The sequence below is a fragment of the Colius striatus genome, chromosome 8 (genome assembly GCF_028858725.1).
Source record: "Colius striatus isolate bColStr4 chromosome 8, bColStr4.1.hap1, whole genome shotgun sequence".
Classification (NCBI taxonomy): domain Eukaryota; kingdom Metazoa; phylum Chordata; class Aves; order Coliiformes; family Coliidae; genus Colius; species Colius striatus.
In genome coordinates, this window is record NC_084766.1 from 36,487,365 (window position 1) to 36,509,263 (window position 21,899).

General features: G+C 41.8%; 1 protein-coding gene across 2 annotated transcripts in view; it reads left to right on the forward strand.

Annotated features, from left to right (window-relative positions):
* Positions 1–21,899, forward strand: part of DOCK1 (dedicator of cytokinesis 1) — a 285,055-nt gene that overhangs the window by 54,042 nt on the left and 209,114 nt on the right. For both annotated transcript variants that reach the window (XM_062000751.1, XM_062000752.1), the window contains exons 19-24: positions 1,639–1,736; positions 4,830–4,919; positions 5,393–5,493; positions 7,128–7,262; positions 11,159–11,267; positions 21,783–21,853. In XM_062000751.1, coding sequence (XP_061856735.1) covers positions 1,639–1,736; positions 4,830–4,919; positions 5,393–5,493; positions 7,128–7,262; positions 11,159–11,267; positions 21,783–21,853 — 604 coding nt within the window. The remainder of the gene's footprint in view (positions 1–1,638; positions 1,737–4,829; positions 4,920–5,392; positions 5,494–7,127; positions 7,263–11,158; positions 11,268–21,782; positions 21,854–21,899) is intronic.

Below are 21,899 nucleotides of genomic sequence, written 5' to 3' on the forward strand. Positions count from 1 at the left end.
ATAAGTCAGACTGAAACCAAAATCAGTGGTGGAAAGCTGGTGTAAACATGTTTGGGGAACACTTTGCATAACTCATGGAGGCATCTTGTCTTCCAGAAGCAATTTTCCTCTTAATGCTGAGTTTAAGGCTTTGGTTTCAGCCTGTAGACTTCTTGTAGGATACATTTAAAAGAATAAAAAAGCAGGGATTGGATTGTTCAAAGCTTTAATGTGGTAAAACGCTTTTTATTTCTGCTCCCAAAGATGATGGTAAAGCTTGCCTGGAGTGTTGCTTAGAGGAGAATCTGCCAAGGACAACTGCAGTCCATTCTACTAGAATTAGTTTTATTTGTTGCTTAGAATAAAAGATTTTGTCTTAGTATGGCAGCTGCTTTGAGTCTCTGCATATAATTTCAGGAGTATACTCTGCAGGTGCCTGGGCATGTTCCTGTGTGACCTGATCTAGGTTGATCTGCTTCTGCAGGGGAGTTGGACTAGATGATCTCTGAAGGTCCCTTCCAACCCCTACCATTCTGTGATGCTATGAGGGTGCATGTCTTGGTAAATGTTTTGATAGTTGTTCTGAAAGTCTGAACCAAAGAAGTGAGGGGTATTGCTTGGGAAGAGCCAGCTGGCCTTTGAGTTACATTGGGTGGAATTCACATAATGTAATGTGCAGTGGTAATCCAGTGGCTCAGCTTAAGGTAGACACTTTCAAATCTTCTATTTGTCTCTCTTTGGGGGATTCTACTGAGGATGACTTAGGGGTGATTTGTTTTGTACTGAAAACTGACTTTTAATGGGGCAGGGAGGAATTGTTCCATGATGCCAGCTTGGCTAAGGTAAGATGAGCTTGGAGTTTGGGGTTTGTGAGTGATTCAGGTCATATCTCAACAAATGCAGTGCTGGGTGTTATTGCTTGCTAGTTTGCTTATTTGCTGGGAAGGTCCAATTGTGAGATCCTCATCTAAAGTTCTCCTTAAAGGAAACTGAAAAGTGGTGTCTCTTTGTGACTAACAAAAGAGAGATCTTACCTTCTGTGTTCACTTGTTTATTAGTGAATAGTGGAGTGACATGACCTCAGTGAGGTGTAGAATCTGGGGACAAGACCCAAATTTATTTAGTGATCTGATCACAACCCTGGCTTTTCATCACTTGGAAGCAACCAGGAACTTGAGCATTATAAGTAATAACAAGCAGACAGTTTCCCATTGAAATAGCTTAGTTTGCAAGTGTTTGCCTTGCATTGTGCCTTGTTTTCTTATCAGTTTATTCAGTGAGAGCAAGGAAGCTAGAACATTAATGCTGGAAGACTCATGGCCCTGAAGATGTGACTGTGTTGGTGGCTGACTAATCTCATTTTGGCATCTTTTTCTAAACACACAACTGTTGTGTACAACAAATAAGGGATTGGACTTTCTTGGCCAGATTGTAATGCTGACATTTCAAAAGCAGGCTGCTTTTCTGTGAGCCTTTCAGAGTTCCTCCATGGTGCAAGGATTGTACTTGCTTTCTGCAGTGTCACAGGCATGCTAGAAATCCATTGCTGTCCAGTGAAAATGACTGACCTAAGGAAGTAAACTTATTTGTCCTGAATGTAGTTATGGAGTGGAGTATGCAGTATCCCAAATGACATAATTGCTTTTCTTACTCTTCTAGTTGATCTCTTGGGGCTTCTGAAGTGGCGATCTAACACAAACCTGTTGCAGCAGAATTTGAAGCAGCTGATGAAAGTTGATGGTGGTGAAGTGGTTAAGGTAACAAGTTAATTCCTTTAAAAATCAATTTGGTGTAATCATTTTGCTGAACTCCATGCTTTGAGGCATTTTGTTTTTTTCCCTGCACACACTTACACATGAAATTGTAACCAGGTGTTTCTCAGCCGTTGGGATGCTAATGCCCTTCTCCCTGCCCTCCAAGAACATTTCAGATGCTGAGTACTGGTAAAACACACAGAAAGTGCAAACCTCTGAAAACGTAGGGTGATTTTTATAGCACTTCAGTGGATCTTTATATACAGATGCACAAAGGCAAAAAAGGGGTATTTCTTTGCAAGATTGGAACATCTTGAGTGATTGCAGAGACCTAATAAAGACAGGTTTAGCTGTGGAAAAGAGTAGGCTGGGATTTCATTGAATGTGTTGTAATAAATCAGATTTAAAGGCATGTCAGAGGATGTAGTCTCATGGGGACAGATGACCCTTAAAGCCCAACAGTGTTGTTCCCATTTTAAGTTGGCATACAGAAGCATCACGAAGGCATCATCTTGAAATAACTTAAAACATCTGAGAAGGCTGATACTGTCTTTTACTGAGTAGGGCCAAAGTAGTATTCTATGTGGTTTGGTTTTTAGGAAGGTTCTACCCACTGCTAGTTTGTTGTCAGTCATGTGATAGGTGAAAACGTGATGCTGATACTCCTGCCAAGCATCATCAGGGTTCTGTCATTTGTAACTTCCCCTCTTCTCCATGCACTGTTGCAGGACTTGTATGAAATCATACTCCCTTCTCCCTGTTGCATGGGGATCTGAGCAGAACCTGATTTATGCATAGGACAGAAGAGTGAATGTTTCATACTGCTCTCTTCAGCGTGTTTATTCTACTTTTACTAGACCACTGTTTGTTATCCAACTCTTACAGCAGTGTTCAGAAAGTCTGTGTGTAGACTGCTTTGTTGCACATTCATAATATCTAGTTTGTTGCTTTCTATTCTTTCAGCCTCTTTTGGCCTTCAGTACAATACATGGTACAGTCTGTGTATGTAAAAAAGAGTACACACGTGATCAGAAGAGATTCAGTTTTTCTGTTAAACTAGCTCCATTTTTTTTAAACTCTACTAAAATGCCTCTGCCCACTGGTGCTTGTTTGTGGCTAAGTAGAGATTAGCCAAAACACTTATTCTGTGATGGACTGTTTCAGTAGTGTATGGAAAATGTAAATGATATCTTCCTTTAACAGAGGCTCAGAGTCTGTAGGATATACTCTATGAAGTCTATAGGATAGAAGTCTATAGGATGTAGACTCTAGAATCATTCTGTGATTCTATGATATGAGAGAGCAAATTAATAGTCTGGGATCATTTATACTAGCTCCCTGCCTGAGAAATGTTGTCCTGCCACTTCATACAACAAAATCATCTATCCTGTATTCTTTTTGCTCTTATATGAAATCCTCATGAGCAGATTTGAAACTTGGCTTCTACTCATGAAAGTCAATGTATGATGCCTAAATATGACGAGTGGATTGCTCACATCATGGCCTTCTAGCCATCCTTTGTTTTTAAAGGGAGTTAGCCAGTGGTTGAGATCTGAGGATACTACTTCTCATCAAACCCAAGACAGAAACTTCCTCTCTGAAAGCTCAGGACCGTGCTCTTTCCTTCCTGCCAGCTGCTGGTTAAACTTGCTCTATTTCCATGTGTTCCTGAATTGAACAAATGGGACTGTGAGAAGGCTGTCTTTTCCCCCCCAAATCCTGTGGTGAAACTATGAGCTGGATCTTCCCCAGAACTGAAGGCCAAAATCAGCTGCCAGCATTTCTTCAGATATTAGTAGCACAAACTGTGGCTCCACGTCTGCTGGAGGAGCTTTGGTGTTGAGCAGTGTTTAGTGAGCTGCTAAATGGGGGTTAATTCCTGAAATGTAGCTCTAGATTTAATAGATAGTCCAGGTGAATCACGTTTGATCTTGGAGACTGTCATGGTTTTGGGTGGGATAGAGTTAGTTTTCTTCCCAGTAGCTGGTAGAGGGCTATGTTTAAGCACAAATGAAGTTTTAAGGGAGGAAGGTAGGAGTCAGGCTGTTTTTCCATCGCTCTCACAGTGTATATAACATCTCTCTGTAGTTGCAGTCTCAGGAAGCAATTGCCTCCTTGTTGTTCAAACCTGGTCCCTCAAGTATTCCTTGCCTCGTCTACAAGACAAAACCCATTTTTACTTGGATTACTCCAGCACATCTCTCGATGCTGAACCCTTTCTCTCTTGACCAAAACAAACACAAACTGAGGCCACGATCTGCCCTCATTCTGCCTTGGAGGAGCTCATGTTGGTTTTGTGTCATCTGGTGGAGGAAGCTGCTCAGACAGAATCCCATGCCAATAAAACTGAGCGCAGTGATGAGTATCTCTGAGCCATGCATGGATTACTTGCTGTCACTGGGAGGAAATACTGTAGTTATACATGTGTAAAACAGCTTTTATCTCTCTGCTTTACTTGAATCCCCTGACACTAATCTGCTTTTACTTTGGTATTGCACAGATAGTCCAGCCAACTGGCTAGAGAAGACTCTTCCCCTGTTACAGTGATAGTCGTGTAGGTTTTGGGCTGGGGCAGAAGGATATGTGCTCTGTTTCCCATGCCTGCATGTGTGCTCCTATTTGGAATTGTGGATCTGAGGTTATGCAGTCATGAAAAGCAATATGCTGCTCACTTTTCATTGCTCAGCTCAAGACTACTGAGGATAAGTTGATTTCTTTGGCATGAGACTTGAGTTGCTTGTCTGGTTTGTGCTCTGAAACATCAGTTTCTGAAAACTGCATGATCCTGTTGACTGCTGAAACTGACTTTTGAAACACATTTTTGTTTGTTCACTGTAATAAATTAAACTTACTGTTCAAGTGTAGTGAGTGTGATGGCTGACCTTTCCCTCTCATGTGAGTGATGTGGAGCTCCAGATAATCAACTTGACTGAAAAAATAATTTGCTGAAAACCAAAACGTTACATTTTCCTTTTTTGAGCTAACTTTAAAAATGACATTGCTTTCTGAAATGCATAAAGAATGGCTGGAGAAACCTTGTGGCATCTGCATTCCATTTTGCCTGTAAGATGTGATGAATTGTGTATTTATTTGTAGTTTCTTCAAGATACATTGGATGCACTTTTTAACATAATGATGGAGAACTCGGAGAGCGAGACATTTGACACGTTAGTGTTTGATGCTTTGGTAAGTTTCTGTTGGGGATGGAATAAAATGTAGGTGCTGCAAGGAGGAATAAATAAACCAAACATGATGTAGATGCCAGAATGAAGATTATTAATAGAACAGATCATTTTAGCTGTTACTTATTATTGAATGTGAAATGTGTGGAAGGTTTTTATATTGTTTGAAGCTTCAGCTGAACTTGGATCAGAAGGGAGTAGGACTGACATTGTCTTATCCTCCCAGAAAAGATGGAAGCAATCAAGCCCAGTCATTTCAGTGGATTAACAGCAGAATTTATTACAGAAAGTTTCTTTGTGGAACAGAAAACTCTGTTATGAACAGGAAGTTTTCACAGGAAAGGAGAATGTGAATATGTTGGGAGAATAATGAAAAGCAAAGCCAGTGGGGTTTGAATGTTACAAATGTGGCTTTTGTGAAAACAAAGATGGATGAACATGCAATGTTAAAGTTAATTATGCTTTTTTTTCCCCCAGGTATTTATCATTGGACTGATTGCTGACAGGAAATTTCAGCATTTCAATCCTGTGTTGGAAACCTACATCAAGAAGCATTTCAGCGCTACGTTAGCCTACACGTAAGTTTGAAGCCTTTCTTTTCTGATGTGGCTTGTCTGATTTTTTCCAGGTTAATGTCACTCAGTTCCTTGTTAATGTAAGTCCAGTAGGAATTTGCCCATAGAGCTTGGGAGGGTAGGGAGATTCCTGAAGAAGATTGCAGATAGCATCTCAGTCTTGAAATAGTAAGAGTAAGGCATTTGGTCATTTGCAAAGAGAAAGTCTTGATGATTTCCAAAGTTGCTTTGTAAGGAAAGAGTTCATAAGCAATTCTCTGTCATACTTGAGAAAAAATGTCCATTTAAGATGCTTCAGATATATAGTTTGATCCTCTAAATTGGTGTTCTACCTGTGTTATCTGTGTTACTGTCACTTTGGGGAGAAAGCAGTGAAAAGCCAAAGGTCTTTTGTTTTTGCTGTCTTTAGTATTTGTTTGACAGTCAGGAGAGTTTGTTGCTGCTTCAGAGTGTTAGTCTTGAGGAAAAAGGGATAATGAATGTCTTTGCTGTGTTGGGAGGAAAATGAATCTAAACTGGGAAACCTGCTGTACCTGTGGCTGCTGTACAGTCTCTATTATGTGACCAGAAGATGTTTGGGAAGTATTGATTTTAAAGTCATTAGGGAGACTTAGATCTTTAGCCGCAAGTTTGACATTGCATCGCTTCACTGACTCGCAGTCACTGTTGCAGCCTTCATGGGGAGTGGATAAAGGATGAAGCATCCTCCAGCATCTGATTTCATTAGCAAGAGCTGAAGGGCCCTTTCTTTGATAGGCACAGAGATCAGCCTTCCCTTCCTTAAAGGCAGGGAGGCAAAAGCAGGTTTAAGCTTGAGGATGCTGGAAGAGCTGAATTCTGCCCCCTCTCTGCCTTCTGTTGCACAAGTTGAGAGAGGTTGCACTGACAGTACCTAAGTAGTTCCTTGCAGTTCTTGGGCAGTTAGTTTACTGCTGTTCAAATAAATTCCCACATATTGACATATCCATTTGCTCAATGTTATTTTCTTAGTGGCATATAATGTTGTACTGACTTTTAATGTCAACGTTGAAACACACAGCGAGGCTGGGATCAGTGAGACTGACGTTGCTTGTCGTTGCATTCGGATGCTGACTTACATTCATTGGGAGGGAGGTAGCTGAAACGGGGTGATTTCTGCAATTGCTTCACTTTCAAGTCTGACAGGCTTTGAAATGTGGACTAAGAGAATTTCCAAGTGGGTTTACCTACCTTTTTTGGAAATAAATGTCACAAATCCTAGCCCAAAATCCACGGGAAAACTATGTAGAAACTCATTCTGTGTTTTTTAATTGTAAGAATGCGTCTGTATTTCATGTAACTGTTCTTCTTATTTTTGATAATTATTAAGAATTCCATCTTTATAATACCCTCAATCTGAAAATCTCTAAATATCCAGCAGAAAATGAGTCTCACTGAGGTTTGCTTCATTGCTTTTATGCTGAATGCTTTTATGTTCTTGTGGTTTCTCTTTTTTTTTCCTCAAGAGTAGGTTGCAGCAAAAACAAGAACTTAATGAATTTATTAGCTGCATAATTAATTTTGAGACTTGGTGGGCACTACTGAGGCACAGAAGCCTTTTCTTCAGACCTTTCAAAGTTGAAATCCCTCTCTGCATGTGTGGTTTTGTGTTCAAACAGGAAGCTGACTAAAGTTTTAAAGACGTACGTGGATAACGCTGAGAAGTGCGGTATCACCGATCAACTCTTCAAAGCTATGAAAGCTTTGGAGTACATCTTCAAGTTCATAGTCCGGTCCAGGATCTTGTTCAATCAGTAAGTGTGGTGAATGCTGAAACCTCCTGGAATTTCTATTGACAGTGTTATTTCAAAAAGTGTCAGAAATGATAATACCACACAGCAGTTGCTCAATATTGCAGTGGGTTAGAAGTATCATGAGCTCCTAGAACATATTTCAGGAGACAGCTGTTCCCTAGCAGCAGGCTGGATTTTCTTAACAGAAATATGTGTTTTAAGTAGCAGTGCACTGCTAAAAACACGTTGGGTTTCACCTTTCTAGAGTTTTAGGTCTCTGAATAAATAAAGGTTGCCACTATTTGGGAAGCTTGGGTTGACTGATAGTGTGACTGAAAGGCTGAAAGCACTGAATAGCCCCACTGCCCTCAGCTAGGCCTGGGCTTGCCTCAAGTGGCTGCAGAAATCTGGGAAGGCTGAAGTACTGAAAAACTTGTAGCAAAGCAAAGGGATGGCTTTTCTGTAGGGGAAACATGTTTCCCCTTGTGTGGTGCTTGCAGGGCTCAGGGAGACCCTGTGATTTGCAGAGGGCTACACATTCATAGGCCAAACATGGAGAGGGAAGAGCAGCAGAATAGAGGACAAGAGGGAAAAGAAGTAGGAGTTGCACATTTTTGACACATTGCTTGATAAAAGAAAACCACAAGTATTGTTGGAGTTAAGTCCCCAACAGCTTGAAGGTCCCCAGGTCCTTGCCTGTCAGGGCAGAGCAAAGCTGTTGGTGTTTGGTTGCAGTTTGGAAGGGGCTAAAGTGGACCTCAGTGGGTTCCAGTGAGTGAAGTGGGAAAGTGGAAAGAAAGAAGGGCTGCAGCAATCCTCTCCTTGAATGATAGTAGTTTTGATAAGAGAATAATTTGAGTTTCTAGAAAGGCCCTTTCTATGCCTTTGGCTGTGGTAGAGACCTGGCAGGGGGCTGTTTTCTGCTCCCCACTCATCCTCCTGCACAGACTCACTGGTGCTGTCTATATGGACATCTGTCCATAAAGTCAAGCATAAATAACTCATGTAAGTTATTTTGGAAGTCAGTCTTGTGTTTTATACAGGGAATATTTAAGAAGTTATAAAACAAGTTGATGATGTATTTGTCTTCACTTAGACTCAATCTTTTCCCTACTTGTTAGCGATGGTAACAGCCTTATTAGAAGGGATTTATGGAGAGCTCAGAAGTCACCAACCTCAGCAGCGTTCCTCTAATTCAGAGATTGGGATTTCTTCCTGTAGGAGTTTTGCTGTGGGATTCATAAAGCACTGCACATCACTGAGACTGTTGCAGGTCCCTACAAATCACTTTAAAGCAGAGAAAAATAATTACCTCTTGCTGCAGATGAGATTTACAGACAGTATGGCTCTCTAGCGTTGGCCATTGGATTTCCTGGTGCTAAGCACTAATTCACAGTTCCTTAGCGTTGGGAAGACACAGCTGTCAATGACAAGGGATTAATCAGCCAAGCTACTGAATGCTGAATGACACCGTGATTTGTTCTGCTGCGAGACTTAAATCCTGCCTGAGGTGTGTGATTTGAAGTGATTATAATGCAGAAGTGTAGCAGGGCTCTGAAATATCCTTAGTGTTTTAGTGAGAAATTGCGAGGAGCCAGCAGATCCTTTTATTAAAAACCATTGCATAATCCTAGCTGTAGTGATATGGCAGAGGGCTGAACACATGGCACCTTAGTAATGCAATTGCAGGCAACCTTTGGTTCTGGAGAAATACAAAGAACTCCACTTGATCTAGTTAAAGCCTGGTGGCACAGCTATTTGTTTGGTGCATCAAGGTTTAGAAAGGCAAAACATTACTAGTGAACACTGGAAATGTCTTTGGTTTGCTCAGTAATGATCCCAATGATTACGTTGCATTTACAACAGGCAAAATTTGGAAGGCAGTGCTGGACAAGTCAGCTTGGTGTTGGTAGCTGCAGTGCTTTTGTACATTATCAGGTGTATTAAGTGAATATAATAACTGATGATGGAATGACATTTGTGACTGTTGCAATTTCCTCGTTGAAATGCAAAGCTTTTTGTCTGAAGCAGTTTGATTTATTGAACTGTCGACTTCAGTTGCTCTTTATATTGGTATTAGTTTCACCTCTCTAATCTGTTCTGGGGGGCACTGAAATCCATTATTGAAATTGGGAGTTAACAAGTAATTCATTCCATGTAACTCCCCCCCAGTTTTAGCCCAAAGGAGAAGTTTGCACAGCAAAAGAACACAATTTAATATTTCCCTGTAGCCTTCATTTCCCCTGTGTACTGCTTAAATAGCTTTTTTAAGTATCTGTGGCTCCCAAAGGTTTATGAACTCAGCATTAAGTAAGATACATTAGTTTCAGTGTAAAGCAGCAACAACATTCTGAACTTCATGTTTGTCGTGAGATAAGACCCTTTTCCTTCTGTGATAGGTGGTCCATCATGATATCTTCAAACGTGAAGAAATCCTACTCTGACTGTACAAACAGTTCCTGGGTCTGGTGCTCTTTGAGCTGCACATCACCTTAAAGACCTTCATACTGGGTTTGACTCCAGAAGACGACAGAGGGAAATAGAGGGGAATTGAACTCTTGCAGGGAGATGCTCTGATGGGTCTCGGTGCAAAACATTTAGGTTAGCTCAGGGATAGAGCTAGTGGAACCTGGGAGGGCTTGGGAAGCCTGGTTGCTGTTGAGTGAGGCTCTTGAAGGTAATCAAAGCCCAGCCAGGTAAGCATGGTGTTGTAGCTGGGCAAGAAGTCTCAGCTGATGTTCATGAACATCCCTGTTTAGATTTGACCTGGATGCCAGGTTCTCCTGGGCTTCTTAAGCACTGGCATGGTTTTGGTGGTGATGAGAGGGGTGTCATGTTAAGTCTGTATAACTGAGGTTCACAAAGTGCATTTGCCTCAGGTAGGCAAGTCATATGTTTTGCCAAAGGGGGGAAATGTTTAAAGAGTTGATGTGTAGCCTAGTGATCTTCTCCTCCTTTTCTACTTAGTAGTGAGAATTATCCTACAACTGAAGCAGAGATCATTCTGCATTTAAAATACTCAAGGGAGTTTCAGGAACGTTCCTTCCTGTGCTGTATTGAACCGGTGAACCAAGTTCCTGAGCTTGGCTGTGTATTTTCTGCCCTTGGTGTTGCTCAGGCATCTCAGGGCAGTTTTTATGCCCCTGAAAGCATCTGTCAGAGAGATGTTCCTGTGGGCAGACGGGCTCAGACAAAAGCTGCCAGAAGGCACAGGGACCAGCCTTGTGAACTTCAGCTGTGGATTAGTCCTTCTTCTGCAGCAGCTGTACTGAGCTATGGGAAATGGAGCCTGAACTAGTTTGGTGTCAGCAAGCCACAAATGAGGTGAAATGCATTTGAAGGTCAGTGTTCCCTTCCTATGGGGGAGGGGGAAGAGTGGTGTTTGTTTGATTTTCTTTAAACAAGTAGTGGCTTGATAGGCTTTTTCATCCTCTCAGAGTTTAAAGTCACCCACCTTAGGCCACTGATGGATTTTAATGATTGCTGGCAACTTGTCTGGATGCTTTTTGGCTGTCTGATCAGAGAGCTGCTTGGCATTGGTCCTCCCAGACATCTGCTAGCTCTTGTGCAGGGTGAAGAGACTCCATCCCACTGCTGCGTGGGCATGTGGAATTGGGTCACCACTGAGGGATTCATCGTGACTTGAAGGCATAAACAACAATATTGAATGTGGTGTTTTTACATAGGAAGCTTTTCAATAAAAAGCTGTTGTTCCTTGTGGGGCAGCCTGGTCAGCCTGTCTTGTCTTCATGTGTTTGTGAAAGAAACCCCTTGGTTCAGTGAAGAAACTCATAGAAATTCCTGGACTTAATAAACCATAAATGCAGCTAATGATCATGTGTCATTTGAGCAGAGCTTTCTTTAAATATGTTTCTGTTTCACTTGGGTTGTGCTTATGAAATGTAATTATTTTTCAGACTTTATGAAAACAAAGGAGAAGCAGACTTCAGGGAGTCTCTGCTGCAGCTCTTCAAATCCATCAACGAGATGATGAGCAGCATCTCTGATCAAACTGTCATAGTGAAGGTATGTACTTAACAGCTCTCCATCTTGGCTTTACTTTTGCATCCTAAACCACAGTTGGGTGGTGGATGAGATATTTCACCTCATTTATGGTTAATAATGACTACAGTGGCTATGTAAAAATGTGCTTTGAACAAGTAAGCTTACTTAAATGGCTGCAAATGCCTCACTTCTGTTTGTAAAGGATAACAGTTGGGGCTCATTTCCTAACTTTTATTTATGATTTATTTTAGCTCATTTAACTTGCATAACCATAAGGTGAAGGTATTTTTAAGATGCTGATGACGATCTAGGTCATTTATTCTCGTGCACTTATTTATATGCAAGGCAGGAACTTCATATCTTAGGCCCCAGTGGATGTTTTTAGTGGGAAACCAGTAGTGAGTCAGACTGCAGACTCCACCCCACACCCCTCTCCTTTTGTACATTTAAAATGGCAGCTACCTTTGGTAGCATTGACTGGCTTGTGGGATGGGCTTTTTACCTCAAAGGAGCATAGATATTGACATCAGGGAGCAGAAACATTGAATGATAAGACTGGTAGGTGTTTGTATCCAGAGGAGTGTGAGGTCACTGTGCCAATACTGGTCCCGTGTTCTGTTAGCAAATCAGTTTCACCATGGGAAAAGTACACACACTGTCATAAACATGCATTTGTGAAGTTACACCTTGAAGCTCTCCTTGGGCTTTCAAATAGAGTTTATAAAACAACATGCCTCTTGACCTTGCTGTGCTGAATCAGTTGAAAAATGATGATCAGAAAGGAGCTAAGAATTGAGATGGAGTTTGGGGACAGTTTGACAGGGTGACTCCTCCTGCTCAGATGTGCAGAGGTTGTTAGAGGCGTCAGAAGGGTTTTTTATAGCAGCTGGGAGCAGCTGGCAGTGGTTAAGTAGTGCACCAGTGCAAGAGGTGCCTCCAGAAGACAGCTAGGGAATGGACAGCGGGAGAACACCTTAGTCAAAGACACTGGTCTCTGTAGCTGAGTGTGTGCAGGTCTAAGGTGAGTGATGCCGTGCTGAGCACACTGCAAAAATACCTAGTGGGGAGAAAGCTGCTGAGTTGGAGTATTTTGGGCAGAGAGACTGAGACTGTATCATCTGATAACAAAATAGGGATATTAGATGTTTGAAGAAAGCTGTATTTTCACCCTGTTGACAAAGCATCTGTCCTGAATAGGAATTGCTAAGGTGGAGTCAGTGGTTCAGAGTGTGCTCTCTGGTGTCTTACAAATAGGGTGTTTTCAGGCTACGAGGACTGAATGTAAGATTCCTTTTCCTCAGGCTCTTTTGTGAGCCCTGCTTTAGGAAGGCAGATGAACAGGAGCTTTTTTCTTTCCCTGCTTTATGCCTTGAAAAAAAGATAACTCCCCACAAAACAACACTCCAAAAATAGATTTGATTGTCTTCACCTGAGATGCAGGAAAAGAAGACAAACTTGTAGCAAAGGCTAGAGGGATGACACTACAGCTGTGTCTGTCCTAGTCTGTGTGTTGCTGCACGTTCAGATCTGGGCAGTGTGCGTGGAGCACGTCTGCTGCCCGCGTTTGGCTCCCTGAAGTGTGCCATGGGAAGTGGGAGATGGAGCGCTGGCAGATGAGCCAGTGTGAGCCTGTCCGAGAAGTGTGCTTGTGGATGCCTTTCAGAAGCCTTGACAGCCTTTCATTCATTATTCATTGCATTCATCTCCTTTGGACTCTAATTACTTAGCTCTTAGAACACATAATTGTTGGTATTGGCTTTTTGCAGCTTGTGAGATTGCTTTTATTGTGTTCAAATACCCACTGAAGCACGACAGGGGTTTTTTTCAGTAGCTAGAAATATGTGATTCTATTACAGAGAATAAAATTACTGAATAGATGAGGCCTCTTTGAGAGACAGTATGACTTCTGTGTGTCTTACTTGGCCGAGTGTTGGTGTCCTGGGGGAGGGTATTGGTGACCTCGTAAAGTGGAGTTGACGTCTTTATCAGTGATCTGGAGTTTGGAGTTGACCACCATGGTAGCAGGGGTGAGGGACATCAGAAGGAGCTCACAAAACTGAGTTGGGAAAAAAGTGAGCCTCAGACTAGACAAATGTAAGGCAATGTATGAAGGGAAGAAGGAATGAATCCCCTATGATGCTGTACTTGAAGCTGGCACTTGGACTTTGAGGAAGATACCCTGGAGCTCTCTAGGGCAATTGGTTCCATGCACAGTGGCAGGCAAAGAAGCAACAAAATGTTGGGTCTCTGCCAGAGGGATAATGCCAGAGGGATAATGAGGACATGGCAGCGCTGTCACTTTGTTGTTAGATAGCCTTGGTGCATCCACATCTTGCTCTTCTGATCTCTGTACTTGAGAAAAAGAAAAGGGTACAGGGGGCCAGGATTTGGGAATGGACACCTTTCTGGCAGGTGAGCCATCTGTGAAACTTCTCTACCAAGTCCCACAGTACAAGCAATAGGATGCACTCACTGGCATCAGGAGGAGGTTGGCTTAAAACAAGGAAAAGGAAAACTTTGCAGACCATGGGTCCATAGATATGCTGAAAGGTTGAGTGGAGATGCAGCAGCAGATGCAGGGTCCTGGGGGAGCCAGGAGAAACAGAAACTGTAAATGGCATCTTCTCTGGCCAGCATCACAGACTAGTGCTTGGTCATGCCGTCAGTGTGGCACAGGGAGCGTTACTTGTGTGTTGGCTGCTCTGCTGAAGTTGTGTGGATAACTGGTGAAGGTAAGTAGATAAGTTGCCAGGGCCTTGGGTGGTGCAGTTCAGATCAGCAGATCTAACTGTAGCAGTTTCAGGCTTTTATGTTTTTTACTGTTTTTAATATATGTTGGAGAAGCTAAATAAGTCTCTATGAAACAAATCTGTTTGGAGAGATAAGAAGTTGAAAAGGCCCACACAGAAAATGAAGGTGCTTCACGTTAAAGAGACAGATGCTTAATTCACACATTGGAATATTTCAGTTTCTCCTTGCAGAAAGTGCACTCTGCCTTGACAGTTTATCAATGTGCAGCAGAACTGCCACTGGGAAGTTTTTTTTCTGAGGTGTTTGTAACTTTCTCTCTTTGGCTGGATACACTGAGCTAGTTGTTTTATTCCCCAGCCTACCTGTGAAGAGAGTAGCCTTCAAGCTGACACTGTGTAGGGGAGAATGAATGACTGCAGTCTCACATTCCTAGCAAGAATTCCTCTTTATCTATTCAAATACTGATGTCCTTGTGGAAGCTGATGAGCTGTTTCTCACTGTAGCTCAATTCTTCACTTACTTAATATTTTGCATTTAAATAACCCCTTTTTCATTTGAATTTTTCAAGGCTTTGGGTACTTGTTTAAATAAAAAAGGAGTTTGTCCTCAAAAGAAAACTGTATGAATTGTACAAGGATTTCAGGTTGTAGGGCACAAAAGGACACTTTGAATTTGTACCTCTTTTAGGATTATGGCCATTAGAAATTTCTTAGGGACTTTGGTTTGAGCCTTTAAGGAAACAAAATGAAGAATATTTTCAGAGGAGGACATGTTAGAAGTGGTACAGCAGCTTTGCTGGCTGCCAGTAGGTGTAGAATCGTAATATCCTAGAATGCTTTTGGTTGGAAAAGCCCTTTAAGATCATCAAGTCCAACCCCTCACCCTGCCAAGCCCACCACTAACCCACAGCCCTCAGCACCTCAGCTCCAGGGCTTTGGGATCTCTCCAGGGCTGGGTACTCCCCCAGCTCCCTGGGCAGCCTGGCACAGGGGCTGACACCCCTCTCAGGCAAACAGTTCTGCCTCAGCTCCAGTCTAAACCCCACCTGGCACAACTTGAGCCCATTGCCTCTTCTACTCAGTAAAGAGTAATAGAATAAGAGACTGACTCCCCACCACACTGCAGCCTCCTGTCAGAGAGTTGTAGAGAGGGTGATACCATTGATTCCATTTTCCTCAAGACCTGGAAGGATTAAAACCAAAAAAACAAAGATACAAAAGCCCTGTCTATCTCCAAAAACCCTCTATTGCACCAAAGTCATGCTTTGCATGGCTGGAGGATGCTTTGACTCAGTGTCATGCCTGGAAATTGCAAGAACTTTGCACAGGGTCCTGCAAGACGCCAGGAGTTGGCCTGGAGTTGAGAGGCTTGCCAGTGTCAGCTCTCCATCTGCATGGCTCAGAGGAGAGAGGGCTTTGAAGGTGTCCCCAGTGCTGCCTGCCCTGTGCCCACTGTCTTGGTGCATGGTCACTTGTGACTGAGGAGCTGGTCACCTAGTTCTTAGGGTGTAGGTTTGTAGTGGCTGGCTAAGCTCATGCATGGGAAAAACCGTCCTAACAGGAATGGTTCTTGTGTGGTAAATGGGAGTGGGCTGCAGGAACAGCTTGAGAAGTGGAGAGATGAAGCTTTGTTTTTCAGCTATCAGATTGGTTTTTAAGAGTTATTTGATTAAGGTGTGCAGCGTTTGGTCCGTGCATGTATTTTTCATGGTTACAACTCCAGTGAGCTTTCCTGCTTTAGTCCCATCTTCTGCTAATTGGTGCATGATAATTATTTCCTTAACCTTTTCCTGTTTGAGCCCGAGCTCAGATGGAGCCGAATGTGACGTTTCAAGTTTTGATACAAATGCAAATATTTCCTAGTAATTTATTCTTGCATCTCTTTAAAACAAGGGCAGTTGAGCCAGCTGCATCGGATTTATGAGGCTGCCTGATTGGGGCTGTGTCTGTATGAGGGAGATCAACTACTCTCAGCAGGGTTCTTCCAGTTTGCTCTAACGTTTGCTGCTACGAGTGACTTTGTGCCGCTATTCAGGATGACTGGAAGAGGCAGGCTGGTTGCAGAGTCACTTCTCTGTGCTTTAAATGATCTTGATAAAGTAGGTGTGTATATGAAATGATTCTGTAATGTGACCACAGGGAGCTGGAGCAGAAGATAACATTTTGCTAATGTGAATTCTCTTGCCTGTGTGGTTTTGTAATCATCTTTGTCACTTTTAACACGACACATATCTCTCAGTATCCATACCATCCTTTTTCCCTGCCTTCTAATATTAAGCATTTCTTGCTCAGCCCACAAAAAGTAGTTGAATGAAGACAGGAAAATACATTTCAAGCTTCTGAGGTACCTAGGAAGGAGACAAAAGAGCCTACATTAGCCTGCAGGACTTTTCCAACAGGTTAAATACTTTATAGGCATCATTTGAAGTGAGTTGGGTAACAAAATGCAACTGTGGATGGAGGCTTCTGTGTCTCTTCAGAACCTGTATGGGAAAGTCTGTTGTTAACACCGGCAACAATCCTATAATCTCTACAAGAGCCCAACGCCACTTTGCTTGTGATCGTGTTTCATTGGATTTTACACCAAATCTCATGCCAGAGGCACTGGCTGAGTTGTGATTTGGGACAAACAGTTGCTCTAGGCTGGGACAATTAAAAAATAGTGTTGTGGCAGGCCTGGAAATTGTTTCATCCAGCTGCCGACTGAGCTTAATTTGGCTGGGTTGATGAGTTTCACCGAGTGGCATCTGGGATAATGCTTGTGTAGAAGGTAGGTGCTTTGTGTTGAATGGCACAAAAGATGAAAATGAGCATTAAAAGCATGTACAAATTGAGTCAGGTAAAACAAATGTATTGCCTCATCAAACAAAAGAGTTCATGAGGATATACTGTGTTTGGCAAAGAGATGTTATGCTTAATTTTGAGACTAGGTGTGCTGTTTGAAAGGACTGACTTCAGAAAATGACTTTTTAAAATCAAATGTTTTTGCTTTTGTGTGGTACAAAGAGAAGAACTGAAATCCTAGCCAAAACCTGTAATATCCTATTCAGAACACTTTTTGTTCTGTATTTTGCAGACGTCGTTTGTTCAGTCTAATGACAGCCTTAAGTCAGTATTGCAGGTTTCTTGCCTGGCTGCTGCAAAGAAGCTTTCCTTACTGCTTTTTGACATTCCTTGGCAGCATAAACCCAGGAATGGGATAAAAGTTAGAGTGTTCTGTAGTTGAAAGACTGCTTTTCTGTACTCTGAATGGGAAGTTTTCCTCTACCATTGTTGTCACAGTAGTAATTTATGTTTTATTTTGATCATGAGACTGCTCAACATTCTCAACAGTGTAATAGAAGTAAATTAGTGACCTGTTGTTTATATCTGTTAGACCAAATTATATCAGAGGTAACTTAAAGCTACTTAGCAAGGCCTACCCTACTTGATTTTAGTGGGCTTTCATATGGCAGACAAGTGTTTGTGCAGACAATTTGTCATGTACCGAGTGGCAGAAGGGTGCTGTATTTTTGGTCCCCTTTAGTGTAGCTTTGTGTTAGTTCCAGTGTGGTAAAATTTCTGTGTTATGAGAGTGTAATTTTTTTCTTTCCACAAGCTATCAGATGTACTAACAGCTACCAGAGGTGACAAAGTAATGGAGATGCTTAGAAGCAGTGCTGGCTGAAGGCACAGACTGCAGCGTGACTCTGTGGCTTTAGGGCAGAGCACATATAAGATAACATCTCCAAGTGGCGTGGGAAATATGCAGTAATTGTACTTGCAATGCTTAAACAGGTTTCTGAGCAGATGCACTGGTTTGTGGATAAGTTCTTAGTGGCTTGCTATGATGTTGGATTGTCAGTGAAGTGGTAACCTGTGTAGTTTTGCTAGAGGTGACCAAGATGACTTAGGCGCTGATGACTGAATATGTGAAGTGATGCTGCTGTTCATCAGTGACATCTCCTCCAGAAAACTCCAAAGATTTGCAGAATGAGAAGTATTAGACTGTCTCTTGTTTTTCCCCAGCTAGGGAGGGCTTGAAGGGAGCTGGGGTTTAGAGAAGCCCAGAGAGGAAACTGTTAAGAGTGAAGAGGGATTCAGATTGCCTGGGTCTTGCTGGGAGACCCAAAACTTCAAGTTGAGGTGCTTACAGTTGCCTAATGACATGGCATGTATTTGTCCTCCCAGTTCTTACTGGGAAGGCTGCTGCTATGTGCCTGTCTTCATGAGGAAAGAAAAACTGGAGAACTTTTCTGGAAGTTTCTGGAAATTGTCTGGAATTTTTCAGGTGATTTCAATGATTTTGAGGTTTTTGTTGTTCCAAAAAATAACCAAAGGTTACTGTTACTTTACATGGTTTATATATGCAAGTGGTGAAGTGTTGTAGCTGGTTTTTGGGGGGTTGAGCACTTTTTCCCCTCTAAAAAATTGCAGCAGTTCTTTTCAGAGTAAAGCATCTGTTTGGCTGTTTTCTACATTGCTGGCTTAGGATACATTTTTGGTTATAAAAATGCCCTGAATCTGAGAGATGTGGTAGTATTCCTCTTGGTAGATCCTATTCCTTACCTGTTCATGTCTCATTAACCCTTTGTGGAAGGGAGCCATCAGGCAAAAAGGAGCTGTGGCAAAGCAGTGGACCCTTCGCTGATGTTTTGATGTTAGCAGCATTGCACCTCATGTTATTTATTCTGGCCTTCTTACCATGTCTGAAAGGGTTGCTTGGTTTGTTTTCTCTCAAGTGATCTTTTTGATCCAAGTCACCACTGAATTTCTTCCTCCAACATGAAGAAACCAGCTGCATTGTTTAGCTGCTAGCTCTGAAGATGTTCAGGAGAATACAATGAGCTGTTAAGACCTTATGAGCCCATCAATGAGTTTATCTTAAAGGTTGCAAAGGATGACTGCTCTAGGTGGAGGGATGGTTGGGATGATTTAAGGAATAATTTGCAATTATTCTGTGGAATGATCAAGCCTAGGAATTTCATCCTCTGTATTGGCTGTGCAGAGAACTGTGACCATCAATTATTACCTAATTTATTCCATTTAAGGCAAAGCTTTGACATTTCTGGCCCATATTATTCTCACTTAGTGAGGTTTACTTCTCAGCATACTTAATTGACTTTGTTGTAGTTTAGAAGGGTATCCTTGAGGCACTCAAGGCTCTATAGGTTGTATTGGCAGCTGCTTCATGGACTAAGTGTCAGTTAATGGTTCTTTGCATCTGTATGTGCTCTGACTGTGGTTCAACACCTTTTATATAGAGACAGGATATTTGTCAGAGGGAAATGAACAGACATTTGTGTGAGTGCACAGCTGCATGTGTGGTCGTGTGTGGTGGGGAGAGGGAAAGATAAGGGATGAGACAATGCTGGAACATACCTGGGGTCAGCTGGTGGGCTGACGTGCTCCTGTTGATGTCAGGCTGATCCTGACTCACATGTGAATCACATCCCAGGAAGAACAAATTGCCAATAATACCCTGCCAGTCAGTACAATGGTGAGTGTACAAGGAAGCTGAACTCAGTATAATGGGGAAAATAGATCCATTAATCTTATGATGCCCTTTCTTATTTCTGTTTCCTCTCCTTTTTATCCTCCTCCTTTGCTAGTTTATGTGTGTACTTGGTACTTAAAGGATTTTGTAACTTGACAAGAGTAGTAATAACTCATCACTTGTTTTCCACAAAGAGAGAAGCCCCTTTGGGCAGTGAAATATGTTTTGCAACCCAGCTTGAAACTCTGTGTAATTATTGACTAAGTATGTGAGACTGCTATTTTTAGCTTGGTGTGTATCTAATGTGCTCACATGGCAAGTATTGCAAAAAACTGTTTGATTAAAAAACCAAGGAATTAAGGTTCTTCATGACTGTGCTTTCTCTAGTGCTGTTTTGAATTTTCAGGTGTCTCAGGCATCACTGGGAACTAGGAAACTAGGGTCTTGATTTAGTTTTCCACATACTTCTTGCAGAAATGAGGAATTTAAACCTTTGTCCAGTGCTGATCAAGAGTGGAAAGTAATCTAATTTAATTTCTTCCAGTGGAAATAAAACAAAGCAGATTGCTTATTTGTTTCTTCCTGATGTTCTGTGAAAAGATGAGAACAGGGCTTTTATCTGCTGAATTTAATATTCCTCACTTTACATGTTCTAGTATCCTGGGAATAACCAGTATTGCAATTGTGCTGCTGCTAACAAAAGATCTAGTTTCAATTGCAGCTTCTAACAGAGTAAAATCTGCAGTGGGAGATGCTCTTTCACGAGAGTTAATATCCACAAAAACAGTTACTTTACTGGACCTTTGGATTACACAGATACAGATTTAATCATGAGGCTGCAGAGCTTTCTTGCCTGTTACTACAGTGTCATGTAATTGAGTCAGTTGAGATGGGAAATTGGGAAATATACTTCCATAGTTTCCTTTAAATTTTACCATATTAAACTTTAATTGGTTTGTCCATAAAGTAGAGTCAAAGTTGCTGGTAATTGTTGTAACTACAGGCTTTAAATGGATGCTGTAAATGGTTTTACCTGATAGTGCTTCATTGAAGCTATTAAAGTGTTAATTTTAATGATTGTGCCAGCACAGTGTGAAATTTTAATTCAAGATATAAAATGCAAGCTCTTTTTTAGTATGTGTTAGCAAACATTTATTGCTACATGCATTGGAATGATAAGCAAATAAAAACACAGCGATGGCTGCGGTTTATAACTGGTCATTAGAGTCCTCATCCATCAAAACACATAAGCGTGTGCATAATGGGACTATTTGCATAATTACAGTTATGAGCTTGATTTCTGAGCATGTAAGTAGTCCTTTAAGCATACGTGGAAATGTTTGATGATCAAGCCTGGCAGTTTAAATGGACTATGAATAAAAATGGGAGCAGTGTGGAATTTGCATCCAACCTATTGAAGGGTTTGTTCTCTGCAACCCTCCCACGCTGGCTACTTGAGGTTACCCTTGTGACTGTGATCAAACAATTGACCTCACACATCCAGCAACGGTGGAATGTGATTTCAAATTACCAGGGTTGTGGTTTTGTGGGTACCTACTAGGGAATACTACTGAGTCTGTTTCCCTGTGGCTCGTCCTACTGGCAACAACTACTGCTAAATAGAATTGCTCTCTCTTGAATTCCTCTGACTGTGGAGTTGGATGGTCGAATGACTTGGCACATCATGGGCTTCAGCCTACAAAAGAAATGATTGTAATAGAGAAGTGTAAGGGCTCATCTTCCTTCTGATTCAAAAGGGTAGTGAGCACAGGGTACTCCTGTGGATGGAAACTGCAAATGCTAAGCATTAAACCCACAAACAAACACCCTGACTGGGAAATGAATCTTCCCCCCTTTTGAGGTAAAAGTGTGCCTGTAATGGAACTGTGTGACACTATCAATAAAATCCAAAGCTAAGTGGAACAAGTCTGGCTGTTAGTGGTTAACATTTGAATCACTGTGGTATTTTTCTAGTCTGGTGCTCGGTGGATGCAAGAACTTGAGGGACAATGGTGCATGTGTAGGAGCTAAGAAGATAGAAACCCAAGACTTTTGCAGTAGGATTTCTTAGGCAGAATAGTTTCTCAGCTATTTGAAAGAGGGTGTTTAAATCCATTTGCAGATGAAGGACCTGTCCTCCCCCCTAACTTTCCCTAATTGCAATTACTAAGTGATTTTTACCTGTGGTGTTAATAGATGTCCCTTTGCTATTGTCTAACCAATTCTCTTCTTGCAGTCTTTGCATCACCTTTAAAGACATGAATTACAGTCTTGTTTATTCATTGTCATTGGTTCTGGTTTTTGTTTTAGGGAGCAGCACTTAAATACTTGCCAGCTATTGTCAATGATGTGAAATTGGTGTTTGATCCAAAAGAACTCAGGTGAGTAGAGCTGATGAAATGTGCAGTGGGGACTTTATCTAGCTGT